This window comes from Scylla paramamosain, chromosome 30, assembly GCF_035594125.1.
Source record: "Scylla paramamosain isolate STU-SP2022 chromosome 30, ASM3559412v1, whole genome shotgun sequence".
Lineage (NCBI taxonomy): Eukaryota > Metazoa > Arthropoda > Malacostraca > Decapoda > Portunidae > Scylla > Scylla paramamosain.
Window position 1 is genome coordinate 15,531,905 of NC_087180.1, and position 19,176 is coordinate 15,551,080.

General features: G+C 48.0%; 1 protein-coding gene across 1 annotated transcript; it reads left to right on the top strand.

The window, feature by feature from the left end:
* Window positions 1-1,732: 1,732 nt before the first annotated feature.
* On the top strand, window positions 1,733-18,792 carry LOC135116087 (zinc finger protein 1-like). Its single transcript, XM_064033296.1, is given in 11 exon segments — window positions 1,733-2,718; window positions 8,954-9,117; window positions 12,201-12,341; window positions 12,851-12,932; window positions 12,935-12,960; window positions 13,171-14,895; window positions 15,131-15,210; window positions 16,752-16,786; window positions 16,789-16,859; window positions 16,861-16,882; window positions 17,174-18,792. Coding segments are annotated over 11 exon segments (2,940 nt in total). The 5' UTR covers window positions 1,733-2,684; the 3' UTR covers window positions 17,734-18,792.
* Window positions 18,793-19,176: the final 384 nt, after the last annotated feature.

A 19,176-nucleotide genomic window follows, 5' to 3' on the forward strand; every position in this document is an offset into this window, starting at 1 on the left:
CTCTCTCTCTCTCTCTCTCGAGAGAGAGAGAGAGAGAGAGAGAGAGAGAGAGAGAGAGAGAGAGAGAATAACAGACAGGCAGACAGATAGACCAGACAGGCAGGCACACAGACAGAAGGCTTCGCGTGTGTGCGTGTATTTATGGTGTGTGCGTGTGTTCGGTGAGTGCGTGTGTGTGTATCAGCAAGTGCTCTGAAAGGTCGACCGCCGCCACACCAACAGGTCGTAGAGGGAAGGGCACAGCATAGCCCCGCCCTCACTCCTCGCCCCGCCCCCCTCACCCCTCATCCTCGCTCTCCTTCCCTCATCCCTCCCGCCCTCATCCCTCACCCTCTACCTCTCCTCCCTCCCTCACCCAAGTCTGCCTGATGTATGATGCTAGACTCGCACTTACAAACACATCCCCAGTACTCTTAAATAAAAGTCTACCTCGATGTTTTTCAGTGAAGTAATGTAAGGTATAACGTCCACATTCATATTATGTTTTGGTATAAGTAAAGTAGTTATTGTATGGTGAAGTAGTGAAGGAAATAGCTTGGAGTTTTTATTATCATGCGTCTGGCACCGCGTGGCTTTCACAACTGTCGTGATGTTGTTGTCGTTATTGTCAATTTTCTGGGACCACCAACCGCCGCTCTCTGTTACGGTGTTACTGTGTGTTCAGGAGCGTAGCCTCGATGCTTAGCGGGAAGACGTGCGTATCTTCCTGTCCTGCCGCGGGTTCTAATGCTCTGGGGAAGTTGAAGCAGCGCCGTGTTTAGTATTTAGTTCACCGTCCTCGTGTTGACGGTGAGGGGACGGCTTGAGTGAGGGCTTCAGGAATGCCATTACCTGAGGCGGAAGTGTGACAGGTTGCTCAGCGCGTCTCGGGTTTGTTTGCGGGTTTTCATCGGCTTTTCCTGGAAATGTTGGTTTCAAAATTACTGTGTAACGTAATACCGTTGGGTGATCTACGGTTTCGACTATGGATGAAAGGTGTCTAGATTTTCAAAATTGTATTCAAAACTAGGTTGTTACGAAATGCCCTCAATAACTTTGAGAATCTACCACGAGCACCAGGCAGATTTGGGTCATTCACATTACTTTGTGATTTAATTCCGCTCAAGTATTGAGTGACGTGCTGGCGGCCTTCCACTGGTCGCCCGCCCGCCGCCCACGCTGCCACGAGGCCGTTGGGCGCCTAGCGAGGCCGTAGCTTAGGCTGAGGAGATAGAACAGAGAATAGGAAAGAAATAATAGCCTTTGATGGGCGCTAGGTGTTTATTTATTTGCAGTGGAACTATAAATAAATAAATAAATAAATAAATATATATATATATATATATATATATATATATATATATATATATATATATATATATTGTGTGTGTGTGTGTTAGACACAAAAAGGGCATCGTCGCCAGTGCGGCCGGAGGCCACAGCAGCCCCCAGACGGAGCGGCTGCTCACGTAACACTGAGCAACTCTGGTCGCGGTGGTGTTGTGTCCACCAACCTGTGATTCATCTCCACAACACACAACACACCTGGCTGCTCGGGGGAGGAATGTAACACATCCAACACTGCAGTGTCCTGTTCTTGATTGCTTAGGCTTGTGCTTTCAGTATATTCATTCATCGGCCGCCGGTTGTGGTGTGGTGTCATAATGGAGTTGGTGAAGTGACGGTGTGTTGCATCAGGCGGTGGAGGCGGGCCGTGAGACAGCGGCCAATAGGGCGGCCGCTCTAGCGTCCCCTACCTGAGGCTCTCCCAGCCTCCCCTCACTCCCTCAGTCATGTAGGAGCCGCGAGTTGGAGAGCACGCACTTTTTCGCGCTCCTCATTTTGAAACCTCAAGGTGCTAACCTACTTAGTCACTAACATTACTTATGCTACGGTTAAGAGTAGATTTCGCACACGGAGTCTTTTGTACTACAGTGACTCACCCGACAACCAGCAGCGACAGTCCTCCGCTCCAAGGGATTGGAATTAAGCCGAGACGCTTGTGTGACTGTGATCAAGTGTAACAAGATTTTTTGTCAGTGTTGTTACCGCAACAAACAACGAACCCTCCTGGACAACGGCATTCTCTGGACACTGTGGACGGTAGCAGCCAGCACTCAGCCAGAACCACGCCGCCAATGCGTCAAAAGTGCCATATTGTACATCACTGGACTTCCCTAACCCAGGACAGACACACCCCGCCGACCCCGCTCTGACCTGCCAGCCTTGTGCCACACTGCCAAATTATCACCAACCCGACGCCCTCAGCCTCAAGTGACCGCGTATCGAGTTTCCAAGCCGGTGGTCGTGCCCAGGCTAACCCGACCTGCTCTCGTCTCCGCAAACCAAGCCCACACACACACACACACACGCTCACTACAGCAACGGTGACCAGTGGAGGTGTAGTCTTCGCAGCCAGCCAGCCAGCAAGCAAGCAAGCACACGCACGCACACAGCAGCTTCGACGGCGTGACCTGTAGTGTGTACGTAGCCTCGTGAGGGCCTGACTGGGCTGGGAGTTAAAGGTGTGGTGGCAAGAGAAAGAGAGGGAGGAGGAGGAGGAGAGCGCCGCAGGGACATGTGGTGTGTGCCCGGTAAAGGTAGTGAGCGGTGAGTCTGACAAGTGGTGGCGGTGGTGGTGGTGGTAACATCATGGCTGGCGTGAGCACCATGTATGCTCCCCCTCCTACTCAGACTCCATCAGAATGTGGCCCTTCGCCGGCGTCTTCAACTACATCTGTAAGTTCATGTACCTTTGTTTCCTTGCTAGCTTTGGCGGGGTGGCGGGCAAGTTGTACATCTTGGAAAACGTTAGCTGATTTTCTACCGTTACCTTACATCTTACCTTTGGGATTGGAATCTGCCTTATTACTAACCAAGTTTAACTAATAGCTGTGTGATCTGATGATCTAGTTGTGTTGAACGAGCTTTATGTATTTCTGTCCCGCATACGAAACACTTAATGAAGAGCAGGATAATTCACGTGTTACAGCCAAAATTCAATTGTTACTTGTATCATTGAACTGTTATGAGCTCTTCGTCGTTCCTCATCTGTCATCTTATTCCTTGAGGTAAAAGTCTGTGGGCAAAACTCACCAACCATCGAAAAGAATGTACGTTCTTTAACCAGTCGTGATCCTGCGTACAAGGAATTTATTCTCACCAAGCTCCGGTATTCCTCCTCTGAAGGGAATCGCCTGCCAAGTCTTTAGGGGATAAGCAAGCTGTGACTGAAAACACTCTACCAAAAAAAAAAGGAACGTTTCTCAGATTTATCATCTTGAGTAGTAATCAACAGGGAGCGAGAAGGGGTTGTTGTGTGTGTGTGGATGTGTGTTTGTGTTCTAGCAACGGAAATAAGTATTTAAAAGTCAGAACCTGATAATGAAACCAAGGCTGCGTGACCTTCAGTCGAGACACCTGGCATGGATGTTTCTTGTCAAGACCTTACGAGGCCTCGCTGTGTGTTGTAGCTCGAAGGTGGATGTTAGCGCTTGTTCTAAATAGGCGCCTTATGACCTTGCTGCTGAGACGCCCAAATACAGTTAGGAAATTTTTTTTGAAATTTTAGTTCTAATTTTTGCTAGAATATCCAGGTAAGCAGGTAGAAAAGGAAGTGGATTTCTTACGACGATTAATTTCAGTCTGTGTTTATTATTTGGACGGTGTAGTTGTATTTACAAAGATCCAGATGAGAGAGAGAGAGAGAGAGAGAGAGAGAGAGAGAGAGAGAGAGAGAGAGAGAGAGAGAGAACCTTCACAACCTTGCATCCTATTCCATCCTCTCCTGACGTATATTAAAACAAGGAGCATTGCCTTCCCTAGGTAGCCTAACCTTACCCCCGAAACGACTCCATTTTCAAGTCATGCTCCCCACTCACTATCACTAAATTAACACGCATTTCCGGAACAGCATCACGACAACACCTCACACGTGGATATAAATAGCCACTTGTCGCCCGCATTGGGTAAACAACACTTAAAGCAACGTGATTCCAGCGCTTAGAAAGAGAGAGAGAGAGAGAGAGAGAGAGAGAGAGAGAGAGAGAGAGAGGGAAAGTGGAGAGAGAGAGAGAGAGAGAGAGAGAGAGAGAGAGAGAGAGGAGTAAAGATACTGGCCACGTTGCCTGGTCGAGAACGCACGCGGGCAGTACAAGCACTTTAAGCTAGTGGATTTGATTCTGTGCTTATTATGCTAATGCTGCATTGATTTTGGCCTAAGCTGTCAACAATGCTCGTTACCGCGCTTGGGTGTGTGTGGGGAGGAGGGAGTGAGTGTGTGGAGCCGCGTAACAGGCAGAGTTTAATACCGAGGCACTGAGAAAGGGGAAGGTGTGGATATTAAAAGTGAACGCCGCTTGATCTTGTATCGATGTGAGTTTGTGGAGGGGGAGTGTTGATGGGTCGATGGTAGTGGTGGTGTACAGGAGTAGGCTGAGTGGTTATTTACTCGGTGTGAGTGGAAGCATTGTTATTTACACGTATTTTCAAGTCCATGAGAAGCGTGTGTTCGTGAATCTTCAATGGTGGAACCTGTAGAGCGCTGATAGGCAAGTAACTGCGAAATACATTGAAATTTAGTGCAATATTCCAACAAAATTGACTGACATGAGTAAATTGGTGAGAAATTCCTCGATTATCAGATGACGTATTCAGCCGAAATCTGTTGATGGTAGGAATCTTAAATGATGTTGAAAGATGGAAGGCTGCATATCATTACTGTCGTGGCGTTGGGTGTCGTCAGAGAAAACGGTTAGATAGTAACGTTACGTTATGGTGACACGAGGCAAAGAACAGCGTCACTCCCTTCGTGTGTAAATAATTGGGAATTTTTTTGCGACTCGAGGGAGAGAGAGGAGGTTGGAGGAGATGATGGTGTGTGGTGTGGAGGGGGAAGAAGGGTGAGGACGGCCATCTTCAGTGTAGCACTAGTAATGATAGGTAAACAAGATGAGAGAGAGAAGGGTGCGAGGATGGCGAGAGAGCCAGCGCGCAGGCAAAGTGAAGTTCTGTTAACTTCTCACAGAGAATCACCAAGTGCAAAAACAGACCAATATGTCCTGATTAGGAAGCTGTGATTTAGAAACTGCTGGGATATTTTTTTTTTTCCTGGCTGACGTCTCAAGCTAGCTACACGAGTTCGTTATCAGTCGAGATCTTTTTCGAAGGAGAAACTGGATTAAATGGCATTCCCAACACGTTCGAGATGACATAAATGAGCACACGATGATCGCCCGATGAAGCGGCACTTTTTTTCATCTGGACACCGCAGCAGCGTGGCGGGAGGTAAGTCATTAGGCGAGTGACGTGTGCGAGGCTTTACTTAGCAGGACGAGCAAGTGCCGGGCGACTAAACCTAATTGGCTGAGCAACGGCGTTTAGCTCGCTTACACTCCCCAAGATGAAGAGTAGGACAGGAACACCCGCTCCAGATGTCTCTAGGGCCACCTGCTGAAGGAGGGGGCAGGGGGGTGGTGCTCGCAAAGGCCTCGGTATGCAAGAGGAGGAGGAGAAGGAGGAGGTGGCGCCTCTGCCTGCATCATCAACTTGTCCTTTGTCCCCGAGGCGACCGAGGGCATTTGAAATTCAGAGTTCCCCTCGCTGGCGGCGGGCAGCTGCACGTGTACCATTATCACAGCTTCCCCTCAGACTCCTCCCTCCCTCCCTCCCTTCTCTCCCTTCCTCCTCCTTCCCTCAGCGTTACCAAGGCCGCGCCACGACCCTCGCGACCCAGACAAATATTAATTACCTCGATAAATATCCGTGCCATCGTATCATAAAGCTACGTACTGAGGTCATTGGTGTGTGTGTGTGTGTGTGTGCGTGCGTGTCCAAGGGAGTGATGAAAAAAGACGCCATTTTGTACCCGTCTTCTCTCTATCCTTTTCCTTCCTTTCCCGCCTTGACCACCACACCTTCCCACCTTCCCCCGCCCTTCCTTCCCCGGCTCCTCTTCTCGCACCCAGAGAGAGAGAGAGAGAGAGAGAGAGAGAGAGAGAGAGAGAGAGAGAGAGAGAGAGAGAGAGAGAGAGAGAGTCTGTTCCGTGATTTCCACATGTCTTTGCCTGAACTACGTAAATAGAAATCGACTTATTTTTAGTATTTCTTTGTCTGTTTGTCCTTTTGTTTTTATCAGTAACGACTATTACCCAACGTTTCACACACACACACACACACACACACACACACACACACAGCGCGTTAGTCTTCCTTTAGATCAACCCCTCCCTCCTCCCTCCCTTCCATCGCTCCCTCCTTCCCTCCCATCTCTTCCTTTCCCTCCATTCTCTCCCCTCACACGCGACCCTTTCCTCTTCGTCAGCCGTTTTGCCTATTATGCTCCTCCTCCTCCTCCTCTTCCTCCTCCTCCTCCTCCTCCTCCTCCTCCTCCTCCTCCTCCTCCTCCTCCTCCGCGATCTCATTCGATTGGCTCTTTCCTCGCTCTATCGATCGGCGGGTCAGGGTCACGTAGAGAGAGAGAGAGAGAGAGAGAGAGAGAGAGAGAGAGAGAGAGAGAGAGAGAGGTCAAAGTGTGTTATCTGTTGAAACGTTTGAGCTTCAGGACGAAGATGACAAACAATTTACGTGTGCATGTGTGTATCTCTCTCTCTCTCTCTCTCTCTCTCTCTCTCTCTCTCTCTCTCTCTCTCTCTCTCTCTCTCTCTCTCTCTCTCTCTCTGTTTCTACAAGCTGAGTCACGCCGTAGGAAGTGGCGAGAGAGAGAGAGAGAGAGAGAGAGAGAGAGAGAGAGAGAGAGAGAGAGAGAGAGAGAGAGAGAGAGAGAGATGCAGCGGCTTACCGGCGACTGACTGACTCCGGAAAAGATTAGTGACCCAAACGATGAAGAGGAAACGCCAGTCACTCACCGACGGTTTAAGAAAGTAGAGAGAGAGAGAGAGAGAGAGAGAGAGAGAGAGAGAGAGAGAGAGAGAGAGAGAGAGAGAGAGATTGGAAGTGGAGTAAAAAAAAAATGGATGGACGATCTCTAACCCACCTGAATTCTCCTCCTCCTCCTCCTCCTCCTCCTCCTCCTCCTCCTCCTCCTCCTCCTCCTGTAAAAGCAGACGTGATGGGGGGCAGAAGACCAAGGGAAGGTGGGGCAAGGGGGCGGAGGGGGCAGGACAGGAATGCTAACCCCCCATTCACCTCCCCCTTGCATCCCTCCCCCTCCTTCCCCCGCCAACCCTCCCCAGCGTCACCCGACACACACACACACACACACACACACACACACACACACACACACACACACACACACACACACACACTTGCCTCATCCTTGGAAGGCTCAATTTTCCGCGCAAATTCACCCACCACTGAAGGATGAGTCATGTGTGTATTCCTCCTCCTCCTCCTCCTCCTTGTTCTCATCCTTGCAAGAGTCCTCGTTCTCCTTTACTCATCGTTATTTCCTCCTCCTCCTCCTCCTCCTCCTCCTCCTCCTCCTCCTCCTCCTCCTCTTCCTTTATGCACCCCTTACTAAATACATTAGTTATTAATAAAGCTCTACACATCAAACCGTGGAATATTAAATACATAGAACATACACCTTAGCCCAAGCATGCAAAGAAAACGAAGTTCACGCGGCGAAAGTATAAATTGAAGACATAAATATATAAAGAGATATATAAAGAGACATGTAATCCTTTCCGTTCGCCAGGATTTAATAGGCCTAAAAGGATGATGAAATGAGAGACCTGAGTCATTCATGTAATTCACTCGGAGTCATTTTTAGTCCTCAGCTTCTAATTCCTCGCTGTACCTCCTTTAGAAAATCGGAAAATGTATTCGTCTTTGCCTGGCAGGAAGGATAAGTGAGGAGAGGGAGGGGAGGAAGGAAGGAAGGAAGGAAAGAGCGAGAGAGAGGAGGAGAGGTACAGAAAGAAATGAATGGGAGTTGAGATGAAGGAAGGATGGAGGGAAGGGAGGAAGAAGTGAGGGAGGAAAGGTTGGTGAAAAGGTACAGAGAGAGAGAGAGAGAGAGAGAGAGAGAGAGAGAGAGAGAGAGAGAGAGAGAGAGAGAGAGAGAGAGAGAATTGTAGCGTGACAAAATATGGTAGCTAATCAGTTTGACAAAAAAAAAAAAAAAAAGTAAAACAAGCAAATTCTGTCAGAGAGAGAGAGAGAGAGAGAGAGAGAGAGAGAGAGAGAGAGAGAGAGAGAGATTCTAGGGACGGAAAGAAGCATTTAGGAGAAGCAGATTTTGAGTCGGTAACCGGCGGAGGGATGAGACGTGAGGGTGTGGCGGGAAGCGGCATCAGGGCGGCCGCTTGGTGTGTGTGCGTGCGTGTGTGGCAGTCCCGACATACACACGCACACACACACGCACACACACGGGCGGGTAGTCGGGGGGGAGGGGGAAGTGACAGGGAGGAAAGGGGTTGGGGGAGGGAAAGGAGACCAAGAAAGATTTGAAGATAATGTGAAAGGTTAGTGTTTGTGTTGGTCGCCGCGCTCTGACTGGCTGGCTGGCAGACTAGCGGACTGGATGTTGTTATTAATTAAACTGTACTGCGTAGATGATGCAAGCGGGTGGTCTTTGTCTGTCCTTTCCCTTTCTCTCTCTCTCAGTTTTTATTTTCTACTCTTTCTCTTTCTTAATGTTTGTTTCTGTTTTGTTTTCGTTTTCATTCTTGTTTCTTGTCGCGCGTCTGATATGATTAATGTACTTTTGGGTAGTGTTGTTATTGTTATTATTATTGATGCCACTACGACTACTATTACTTTCCTAGACCTATTAATGCTGCTTTTACTACTACAACAACAACAACAACTACTACTACTACTACTACTACTACTACTACTACTACTACTACTACTACTACTACCTTTTTAAATATATTATTGTGATAAAAATTCGTCGTTACTGTATGAGAGAGAGAGAGAGAGAGAGAGAGAGAGAGAGAGAGAGAGAGAGAGAGAGAGAGAGAGAGAGAAAATCAGTCATTCACACTGTCTTTCTTCTCTCCTGCAGCGGGTGACAAGGGCGGGACGGAAAAGGGCGTGAGTCCTCAGACTCCCACAGACGAGGCTGCTACACCCGCCACCGCGCCCGTCAGCCCGCCCACGGACGCCCTCACGCCCACGCCCGATGCCACGATGGGCGAGGAGGGAGATTTTCTGAACGGCGCTAGCGTGGTGAGTAGAGAGAGAGAGAGAGAGAGAGACGATAATACTTAATAAGAAATCAAATACCTCTTCGTAAATGATAGAGAAAAAAATAATTAAATCTTTATTTCCTTTATTTTTGTATATATAAACAGAATTTGCTTAAGTAATACACATGCACAGGTACGTAGTTAGTGAGGCTAGCACCTCCGCCAAAGCTTTACCTGCATAATCACTCCTCACCTGTCATACCTTTGATAAACGCGTATCTTTTGGCAGGTGTAATACTCAGGCATACACTCACGCCTATACTTGCATAATGCTCTTAGTCAGTGGAGGTTCCCATACAAAGATACACGTAAACTATATCAGAAGTAAATTGAACACTTTTTAAATATCTTATTAGTTTTAATTATTGTTATTATTTTGATCTGTTTACTTTTTATTACGTATCCAAATTATTAGTTAAGCTGTCTATGTTTACGCGTGAATGGAATTATTATTAATATCATCATTATATTTGTTCTTTAACTGTTGCGCTGAATTATTTCTTTGCTACGTCGCTAGAATCTTAAATCCGTTGGTAGACTGCAGTGTAAATGCGCTTGATCATGTGGCTTTTGTTGTTATTCTTAGCTGTTATTATCAGTATTATATTTACTCAAACTGCGGCGCTAAATGAATTCTTTGTTGTGACGCTAAGATCTTAAATCCACGAGTAGATTGTGTGAATGTTGATAAGGAGGCACTTGTTATTATATCTTATTGTCGGTAGATGATTGGCGAAAATTATAGCCGCGGGCGCTAAAATATTTCAACTACTCGATCTATCCCTTTCTTATCAGCTGTCTTTCAAATTTATACTCCAGACGTGCATTTCTCGAACCATTTAATGAACAAAACTACTTCAATAGTTACTAGAATATTTGAATGCCTCGATCACTCCTATCAGTTATCTTCCGAAATTAGTCTCTAAACCTGCAGCAGATCATTTTATTAAAGTTAAGAGGAAGCCATAGGAGTGTAGACGTTAAGAGTGTAGGAATATTATTAAGCCGCATGCGTCTTACAGAATCTTATGCACCGAACCCTAGAAACTCGTGAAAAATGTCTAGCGTAGGTATGAAAGCGGAAGAAAAAAGTCATTTGATAACCTGAACGTAAGAGGAGTTGACGTAACTGGATAACCCGAGGAGATGAAAAGGTGAAAAGAGTAAGGGAAATGGTGTCTGCAACAACGTATGTTTGGTAATAGCGGACGGTATCTCCTCTTCTCGCTCGCACGCGCACGCACAGACACTTGTTGACGTATAACGGAGATCTATCTATTTATGGCGGCGGCCCGTGTCACCTCACCCTCCCCCAGGCAGGATAAGGAGTTGATAAGGCCTGAGGGGGCGGCGGCGGTGACACTCAGCCAGACCCAGCCTCGTATGGCATATAAATTTGCCTTTGTGGGTACGCAGAGAGAGAGAGAGAGAGAAGAGAGAGAGAGAGAGAGAGAGAGAGAGAGAGAGAGAGAGATGGGAAGATAAAGTATATCATCCTCTCCTTTACTTAATTTTCTTGAGTTAAAAAGAAAAAAAAAAAAAACTCAAGAAAAACGGCAAAATAGCGGAAGTCCAAGAATAAGAAAACGACGGACAGGGAACGGTAGGAAGGGAAGAAAACGTAATCCAACTCTATTTACAAACACCAGAACCGCTTCCCTCTTAACTCTCGAAGTACTGGATCGCGTAATGCTTTCTTAGACGCTGCGTTTTTGTTTTATGTTACCCGTTATTTGGTTCTTTATGCCGCGCGCGTGCCCCGTAAGTCAAAGCGGTGAAAAGTAGGGAATAATATCGCTTTCTAAATCGACTTCTTCGCCGCTTTAATATTTGAAGGTTTATCGTTTACACACACAAGGAAATAAATTGTTTACGTATAAGGAATGCCATGTGCGTTTTTGTGTGCGCATCTTTGTGCGTATGTATGTATGTGCGTTATGGCCAAGGTGATTCTTTGTATAAGTAAGACGATTAACTTTCTCTCTCTCTCTCTCTCTCTCTCTCTCTCTCTCTCTCTCTCTCTCTCTCTCTCTCTCTCTCTCTCTCTCTCTCTCTCGTCTGTGTCAATCTTCTATTTATGGGGTTTATCTCTCTCTCTCTCTCTCTCTCTCTCTCTCTCTCTCTCTCTCTCTCTCTCTCTCTCTCTCTCTCTCTCTCTCTCTCTCTCTCTCTGTGTGTCTAACCTTGTGCTTCGCTTCAATAACCACAATCTTTTCCTCATAAATTTCCTCACTTTGAATCTTCCTCCTCGCAGCCTTGGCATTTCTGCACGTTTCGCTTTCTATTTAAGCACTTCAGCGTCTCTTCTTGATCCCCCTTCCCTCTCATTCTCAGCTTTTCTCCCTTTTTTTTCGCGTACATTTTTCCCAAATCCGTCACGCGTAGTAATATTTGATTATACCGTTAAGTCGAGGAAAAGATACACATATATATACGTACGCTTGCTTCCTTTCTTTCTTTTGATTCATATTCATCAGTCCTCGTTTCTCCTTTTTTTTATTTTTGGGTCGTGAAAGAAAAATGTTCGGAAAAAAGGAGGGAGGGTGGTGGATGTTAATTTGTTTTGATTTAGTATATCCTGCGGTGATCTGCATAAAGAAAACGTGTGGTTCAGTATGCACCACTACTATGCACTACTCTTGCCCTGCTGTCCGTTTTCTGTGAAGAGCTTATTTTAATTGTGTGTGTGTGTGTGTGTGTGTGTGTGTGTGTGTGTGTGTGTGTGTGTGTGTGTGTGATGGCGGTTCTTCCTTTTGTGCTTTTTTTTTTTTTTGCCGTTTATTTGGTTATCATATTTCATAGCGATGTGGTGTTGCTATTTCAGAGAGAGAGAGAGAGAGAGAGAGAGAGAGAGAGAGAGAGAGAGAGAGAAATATATTTGTACACATTTGAATCTCTCTCTCTCTCTCTCTCTCTCTCTCTCTCTCTCTCTCTCTCTCTCTCTCTCTCTCTCTCTCTCTCTCTCTCTCTCTCTCAACTTGACACCCTTTCTTTCATTCGCTTAACCCCTCCAAGTCCCTCCGCCAAAGCTCACTAATTTTCCTCCCTCTCTCTTATCCACAGTCGTGTTCGGTGTGTCATAAGAAATTTGCCAACATCCATCGCTTGCAGAGACACATGATTTCTCACCAGGAGTCTGATGTTCTGCGGAGGTTTAAGTGCGATGAGTGTGGCAAGGCGTTTAAGTTCAAGCATCATCTGAAGGTAAGGAAAATCGGAAGGAAGTAAGAGGGGATGGGTCGGGATAGGGAGGGAGAGGAAGGGAGGTTGTTTGTATGTGGTGATGGTGGTGGTGGTGGTATTTTACTGCGGTGTGTGTGTATGTGTGTGTATGTGTGTGTCAACGGTTGGCGTGCGATGCGGGAGGTTATCTTTTGGAGAAGGAAGTTGTGTGTGTGTGTGTGTGTGTGTGTGTGTGTGTGTGTGTTATCACCTATATTTCCTGTACCTGTGTGAGTGTGTGTGCGCGCTTCACCTCACCTTATCTTTCCTCACCTTTGTTCCTTCCCATCCTGTCAGATAAATGGTTTAAAGTTTAAAATATTCAGTAAAGTTTTTAGCGGTAACGTCACATGATTAAAACTAACGCAGGTCAAGATAAATTTCTCACTCCCTCACTCTGCATCTGCCTTCACCGCAAACTCCACCCGTATGTTAGTTTACTCACGTTAGTTCATTCACATATATTCATTACTCTGCCTTGTGTCTCGCAGGAGCACAAGAGGATCCACAGCGGGGAGAAACCATTTGAGTGTGAGCACTGCGGGAAGAGGTTCTCCCACTCCGGCTCCTATTCCTCCACATGTCCTCCAAGAAGTGCCAGGTGAGCGCCACGCCGTCTTGGGGTTAGATGTTTACTGTGTGGGTGATGGTAGTTATGTTTTGTCGACTGGGGAAAGATTTAGATGCCGCTGTTTATAAGAATCCAGTGAACAGGGTAATACAGTATGTCCAGTTTTGCTCATTTACATGTCATACACACTTGTGCCGGTGACATTCACCCATCTGACAACACTGCCTGGTGTCTCCACAGCTTGGCCGCGGCCGCACCAACGGACTGCTGCCGCGCTCGTCGCCGCAGTTCCCCGCGCACGGTACCAAGCGGCCCATCCTTAATGGCGCGTACCTGCCCATCCTACCCAAGGACAAATCGCCCCCCTCGTCAGCCGAGCTCGGCTACTCGTCTCCCACACCGCCCATCTCGCGGGACCCCATCCTCATGTCGCCGCCTAACACCACCACCAGCCTGGGCAGCGGCGCCTTCCCCCCGGGGCTGCACCACAGCTTCGCTCCCTACCACCCGCTGAGTCACCTGATCCTGGCGGCTCAGCTCCACCCACACCTGCTCTCTTTCACCACCCTGAGCCACTCGCTGAAGGCGCAGCAGGAGGCGCGCGGCGACAAGGACCACAGCGAGGACGCGCCTCAGGAAGACGTGGATGATGATGACGGGAAGTTGGTTATTAAGGAGGAGACGCGGGAAGACGAGGACGAGGAGAAGGACCACCATCTCCATCGTCACTCCCGCGAGGAGGAGGAGGATGGCCGGCGGGAGGAGCGCGAGACCTCAGAGGGCGCGGAGAGCGAGCAAATGTCCACCCTGCAGAAGATCCTGGAGAACGTGAGCACCAGTGTGACGAGGCGCCAGTTTGAGGACACGGTGTCCGCCGCACAAGGCCCCGGCCTGTCCTCGGCAGCCATCAGTGACGATCACTCGTGCAAGCTGTGCAGCAGAACCTTCAGCAGCCAGCGGGAGGCGTATCTTCATGTGTGTCGCCATTGCCCGCGGTTACCGGAGGTTGCCGACGCCTCGGAGCGTTACAAGGGCCAGCTCATCGAGGGCCTCGCCGAGCGACTGCATGAACTGGCCAGGAACCAGAAGACCACCCACCAGCACCCAAGCCTGCTGCCGCACTACCTGGCGCGGCCCCGCTGCGTGGACGAGGATCGGGACGGGGACGCGAGTCACATCGTGGAGGGCGAGGAGACTACGTGTGACGGCAAGAAGGTGCGCGTTCGATCGCACATCGGCGAGGAGCAGTTGGCGATACTGCGAGCGCGCTACGCCTTCAACCCGAAGCCCAAGAAGGAGGAGCTGCAGGCGATCGCTGAGAATATTAACTTCCCTGTGCGAGTGGTGCAGGTCTGGTTCCAGAACGCCCGCGCCCGGGACCGCCGCGAGGGCCGCTCCATCACGCCCATCCCCTCGCCCTACCCACAGATCGGCTACCCGCCTCACGGCTACCCTGCCCCGGGTCCCGCCTGCGGCTACCCTTCACCCGGGTACACGCCGCCCGCCTCGCAGGTGCCCGGCAAGCCCCACAGCCTCCGCCCCTACCCGTCCCTGCTGTCGGCCCCCAGTCTGTTCTACCCGCTGCAGCACCCGCTCTCCCCAGCGCCTGCCGACGGCGCCGACGACCACGCCAACGACCAGCCCCTCGACCTGTCCACTAAAAAGTCGTCCCCGTCCGCGTCGCCTAAGCCAGCCTCCGTCTATTCCGACTCCGACGCCGACTCCACCTCGCTGGCCATCTCGTACAAGTCCGAGTCCCGCACTCCCACGCCCACCCCGACGCCCACACCCACCGCCCTCAACAACAACATCGCGGAGACCAAGGAAATCAGCGGGGGCGCCCTGGCGGTGGCCGACCTGCCGTCCATGATCTCCGATCAGTGCAAACTCGCGCAGATTCTCCACGGGGCCAAGTTTGGGCCGCTGTACCCCGACCACGCGGAGCACGGCGAGAAGAGACCCAGGGTGAGTGTGTGTGTGTGTGTGTGTGTGTGTGTGTGAGAGAGAGAGAGAGAGAGAGAGAGAGAGAGAGAGAGAGAGAGAGAGAGAGAGAGAGAGAGGTTCCCTCACACTGACTCCTCACTAACATTAACCTTTGCAACCTCCACTGCTGTCCTGTGTTCTCCTCCTCCTCTTCCTCCTCCTCCCCTCTGTTTTTGGAGGATTACATTCCCTGATAGAGACCCCGTGTGGCGGGCAGCACTCTGGGACTTTGAACCAAAAGGACAGTGCCGTTAAGGGCGATCTTGACACCCTGTCCTCTTATCAGCAACCAGTCGTGTGACCTGATGCCCCTCCTCCCCTCCCCTCACCTCTCTCTCTCTCTCTCTCTCTCTCTCTCTCTCTCTCTCTCTCTCTCTCTCTCTCTCTCTCTCTCTCTCTCTCTCTCTCTCTCTCTCTCTCACTGTCTGGCAGCACGTTACCTCCCATGCTGCAAGTCACGGCGGTGTAGTAATGATAAGTAAGAGATGAGGGACAGATAAAATGTGGCTCTCCTAGTTGGTCTTACTTTACACTTTAAAACTTTTTTTGCTCGTAACATGATAATTAGCATAGCAGATACTGGCGAGAAGGCTGTCGTTGTCATTGTAGTGTAGTAGAAGTAGTAGTAGTAGTAGTAGTAGTAGTAGTAGTAGTAGTGATGACCAAAACATCACTAATCATAGTTCTGTAGTGGTAGTAGTAGTAATAGTAGCAGCGATGTTATTTACCTGTGTTACTGTAGTAGTTTTGGTCGTACTACTACTACTATTGCTACTACCACTACTACTACTACTACTACTACTACTACTACTACTAGTAATAGTGGTAGTTATAACCATAACATCAGTAATAGTGGTGCTGGTAATAGTCTTAGTTGTAGTAGTCGTAGTAGTGGTAATGATAATAATATTTATATAAACTTCAATAATTATAATGTTATTGTAATAGTGTTGTTGGTCATAGTAGTAGTAGTAGTTGTTGTTGTAGTAGTAGTGATAAGAATAATAACAGCGCGGTAATCAGCGTGGCCGAGTCTCGCCAGGGCTGTCACTGTCACAGATAGAAGGACACGTTCGACGCGCGTTGTAAAAATATGTTGTTTGTCGCTGGGATTGATTATAAACACGGAAACTTTGATCTGCGGCGGGGAGGAGGGAAGCTGCCTGACTGGTGGGCAAACACACACACACGCACACACAGGATTTAACTTAGTTTCTCTTTTTTATTTTTTTTAAACCTCGTGGAACTACTACTACTACTACTACTACTACTACTACTACTACTACTACTACTACTACTACTACTACTACTACAGCATCAGCCTCCCACAATATCACTTTACGCTTTTCTTTTCTTTTCTTGTTTCCCTCTTACATAAATATCTTTAGAAAAAACACGTACGTTGTTTTCATGTATTTTCTGAACACAAGCTTCGTATTAGATTATGGTGTTAATATTAATACTCTTCCAGCTGTATGTGTGTGTGTGTGTGTGTGTTACGAATCATGTGCTAGGAAGATTGGTTTTAGTCGATACAAGGGAGATATAGTGATGATGAGAGCATAAATTTAGTTATTGTGGCGCTTGGCTTTGGTTTATTGCGTCTTATTGTTGTTAGTAGTAGTAGTAGTAGTTGTAGTTGTCGGGGTAGTGTAGTTATTGCGTATTAGTTTTTATGGTCAAGCTTTTCCACTTTCCTAGTGAATCTTATACATTATTTTTTTTTTATTATTTATTTATTTATTACTACTTTTATCTATTTATTTATTTTAGATGTTTTTTCCTTCCTTTTGCTTCTCTTAATCTGCCGCAGTGCTAAGCGCTCCCATCTCTTTCAGGATGACGACAGTGGGGACGAGAGTCGTAAGCGGCGGCGTGACGAGGAGGGCGGTGTGTTTCAGTGCGACCAGTGTGACAAGTCCTTCAACAAGCAGTCGTCACTAGCCCCGCCACAAATACGAACATTCAGGTAAGGAAATACTGCATGGTTTTCTGGGTCCTTTTCTGAATGTTTTTTTTTTTTTCTTTTTTTTTTTTTGGCATACTGTGATTTGTTTTCTTGTTTGTGTTTGTTTATTTTTCCCCTGTTTGCTTGAACATTTTTTGCGTCACTGAGATTTGCACTTTTTGTCTTACGCACTCACTCATTCCTTCACTTTTAAGAGGTAGCACAGTAGAGTAAATATTGCACTATACTATACTTTTGAAGAAGACAATTAGTGAGATTAAGTGTTTAGATAAGTAGCTGGATGTTTTACAGGCCAACGTCCATTCAGGTGTGATCTCTGCTCCAAGGCTTTCAAGCATAAGCACCACCTAGTAGAGCACAGTCGCCTGCACACGGGGGAGAAGCCCTACCAGTGCCACAAGTGTCTCAAGCGGTTCTCTCACTCGGGATCGTACTCGCAACACATGAACCACCGCTACTCCTACTGCAAGCCTTACCACCCGGACGGGCCCGCACCGCCCCCCCCGCTCTCCGAGTCTTCCACGCCCGTCCCCTCGCCCTCCGACAGTGGCGTGGGCGTGGTCACTACCGGCGGGGGCAGTGGTGAAGGCGGAGTTTCCGTTATCGTCACCGCTACGGCCGCCACCACCACCACCGCCGCCGCAGACACCCTTCCCTCGGCGCCTCCCCCCGCCCGGCCCCTCCCCTCACCCCCGGCGGAGGAGGAGGAGCGTCCAGGCACCACCACCACCACCACCACCACCTCTTCCTCCACCTCTTCTTCGTCCTCGTCGTCGTCGTCGCCGCCAGTGCCACCCGCCCCTCAGGAGAGCCCCGAGCCCGTGCCCGTCAAGGAGGAGGTGCTGCTGTGAGGGACCAACCTAAGGCAACACTAACTAGAAAACAGAAAACGTAATCAACAACGAACACTGAAAGGATGAGTTCCTCTCCTCAGATACACGAAATCAAAATATATTAGATATATTATATATACTAAATATATAAATATATATATACTTGAACGTACACATACAGTGACTTGCAACGAAAATACCTATGATCAAAACAAGAAGACTTCGTGTGAGCTAAAGACACAAGTTTCCAATCTTCACTGTATCTGGTACTTGACATATTGTGAAAGGAAAAGGAGCGTGCATGCTTGGTGTGTGCAATATGTCAGGTGATGTGCTACTTACATTGCTAGGTTAACCTGGACATACTATGCAGTGTTTCTTTGTTATTTAAAAAAGTGGAATTACAGTTATATTTACTTTTGAATAGGATTAATGTGAATTCGCATGTGCCAAACTTTTAATCTCCACTTTTGGAATCTCTAAAAGGAAGTTAAGGGGTGACCAGTCGCCTCTCGGGTCCTTCACCCCTCACCTCCAACTCATTGCTCTCCTCTCTCTTTATTACCTGTTAATGAACCATCTGCACAGCTGTATCTCTCTCTCTCTCTCTCTCTCTCTCTCTCTCTCTCTCTCTCTCTCTCTCTCTCTCTCTCTCTCTCTCTCTCTCTCTCTCTCTCTCTCTCTCTCTCTCTCTCTCTCTCTCTCTCTCCCAGCCTCCCTTTTCCAGACTATCATTATCTATATTGTAGTTCTGTAGTTATGATAGATAGGCATTGTAACCAAGGCGGGTTTTGGGCCTAGACACCCTGGCCAGTACCTGTCCAATACTCATGTTTTGTGCCCAGGTGTGTGCTGTGTGGAGGTGCAGTGTTGCCATAGGAAGAATATGTCATTGATATTTTTCTGTTTTTGAGATGGAGAAAATACTCACTCAGCCCTTGCTCTTATTTTTACATGTGCGATCTTCAATAAGCATAAGAGGAAGCTCACTGTTTTATTGTGTTCGGTAAATTCCCAAGGGTCTGTCATGCGTTCTTTTATTATTATTATTATTATTATTATTATTATTATTATTATTATTTTATTGATTTCCTGTGCTCGTTTCATCATTTTGTTTCGGAGAGCTGCTGTCTTGCTACTACCTAAAGAAGGGGTAACACTACTTTGTTTCTTTGATTAAGGCGCGCTTGGGAAGGCAACAAAAAAGTGGGCAACACTGCGGTCAAGCAAAAAGACAAGCAGGTATTCCGCTGATAAATCCACCGTCTTCCATAAGCATACTAGGAATCTTCACACGATTCCCGGCATCTAGTGGATCCTTCGTGCCTCGTGCCAGCATCCTTGTTGGTGAGGCGGGCGGCCACTGGGGTCCCTCAGCACTGAGGCAAACACTTGGTCTGTCCACCACCTGATCCCTCTTTGTGGGGCGCTGCCAAGGGTCCCCGGTGGCTGCTGGCCTCA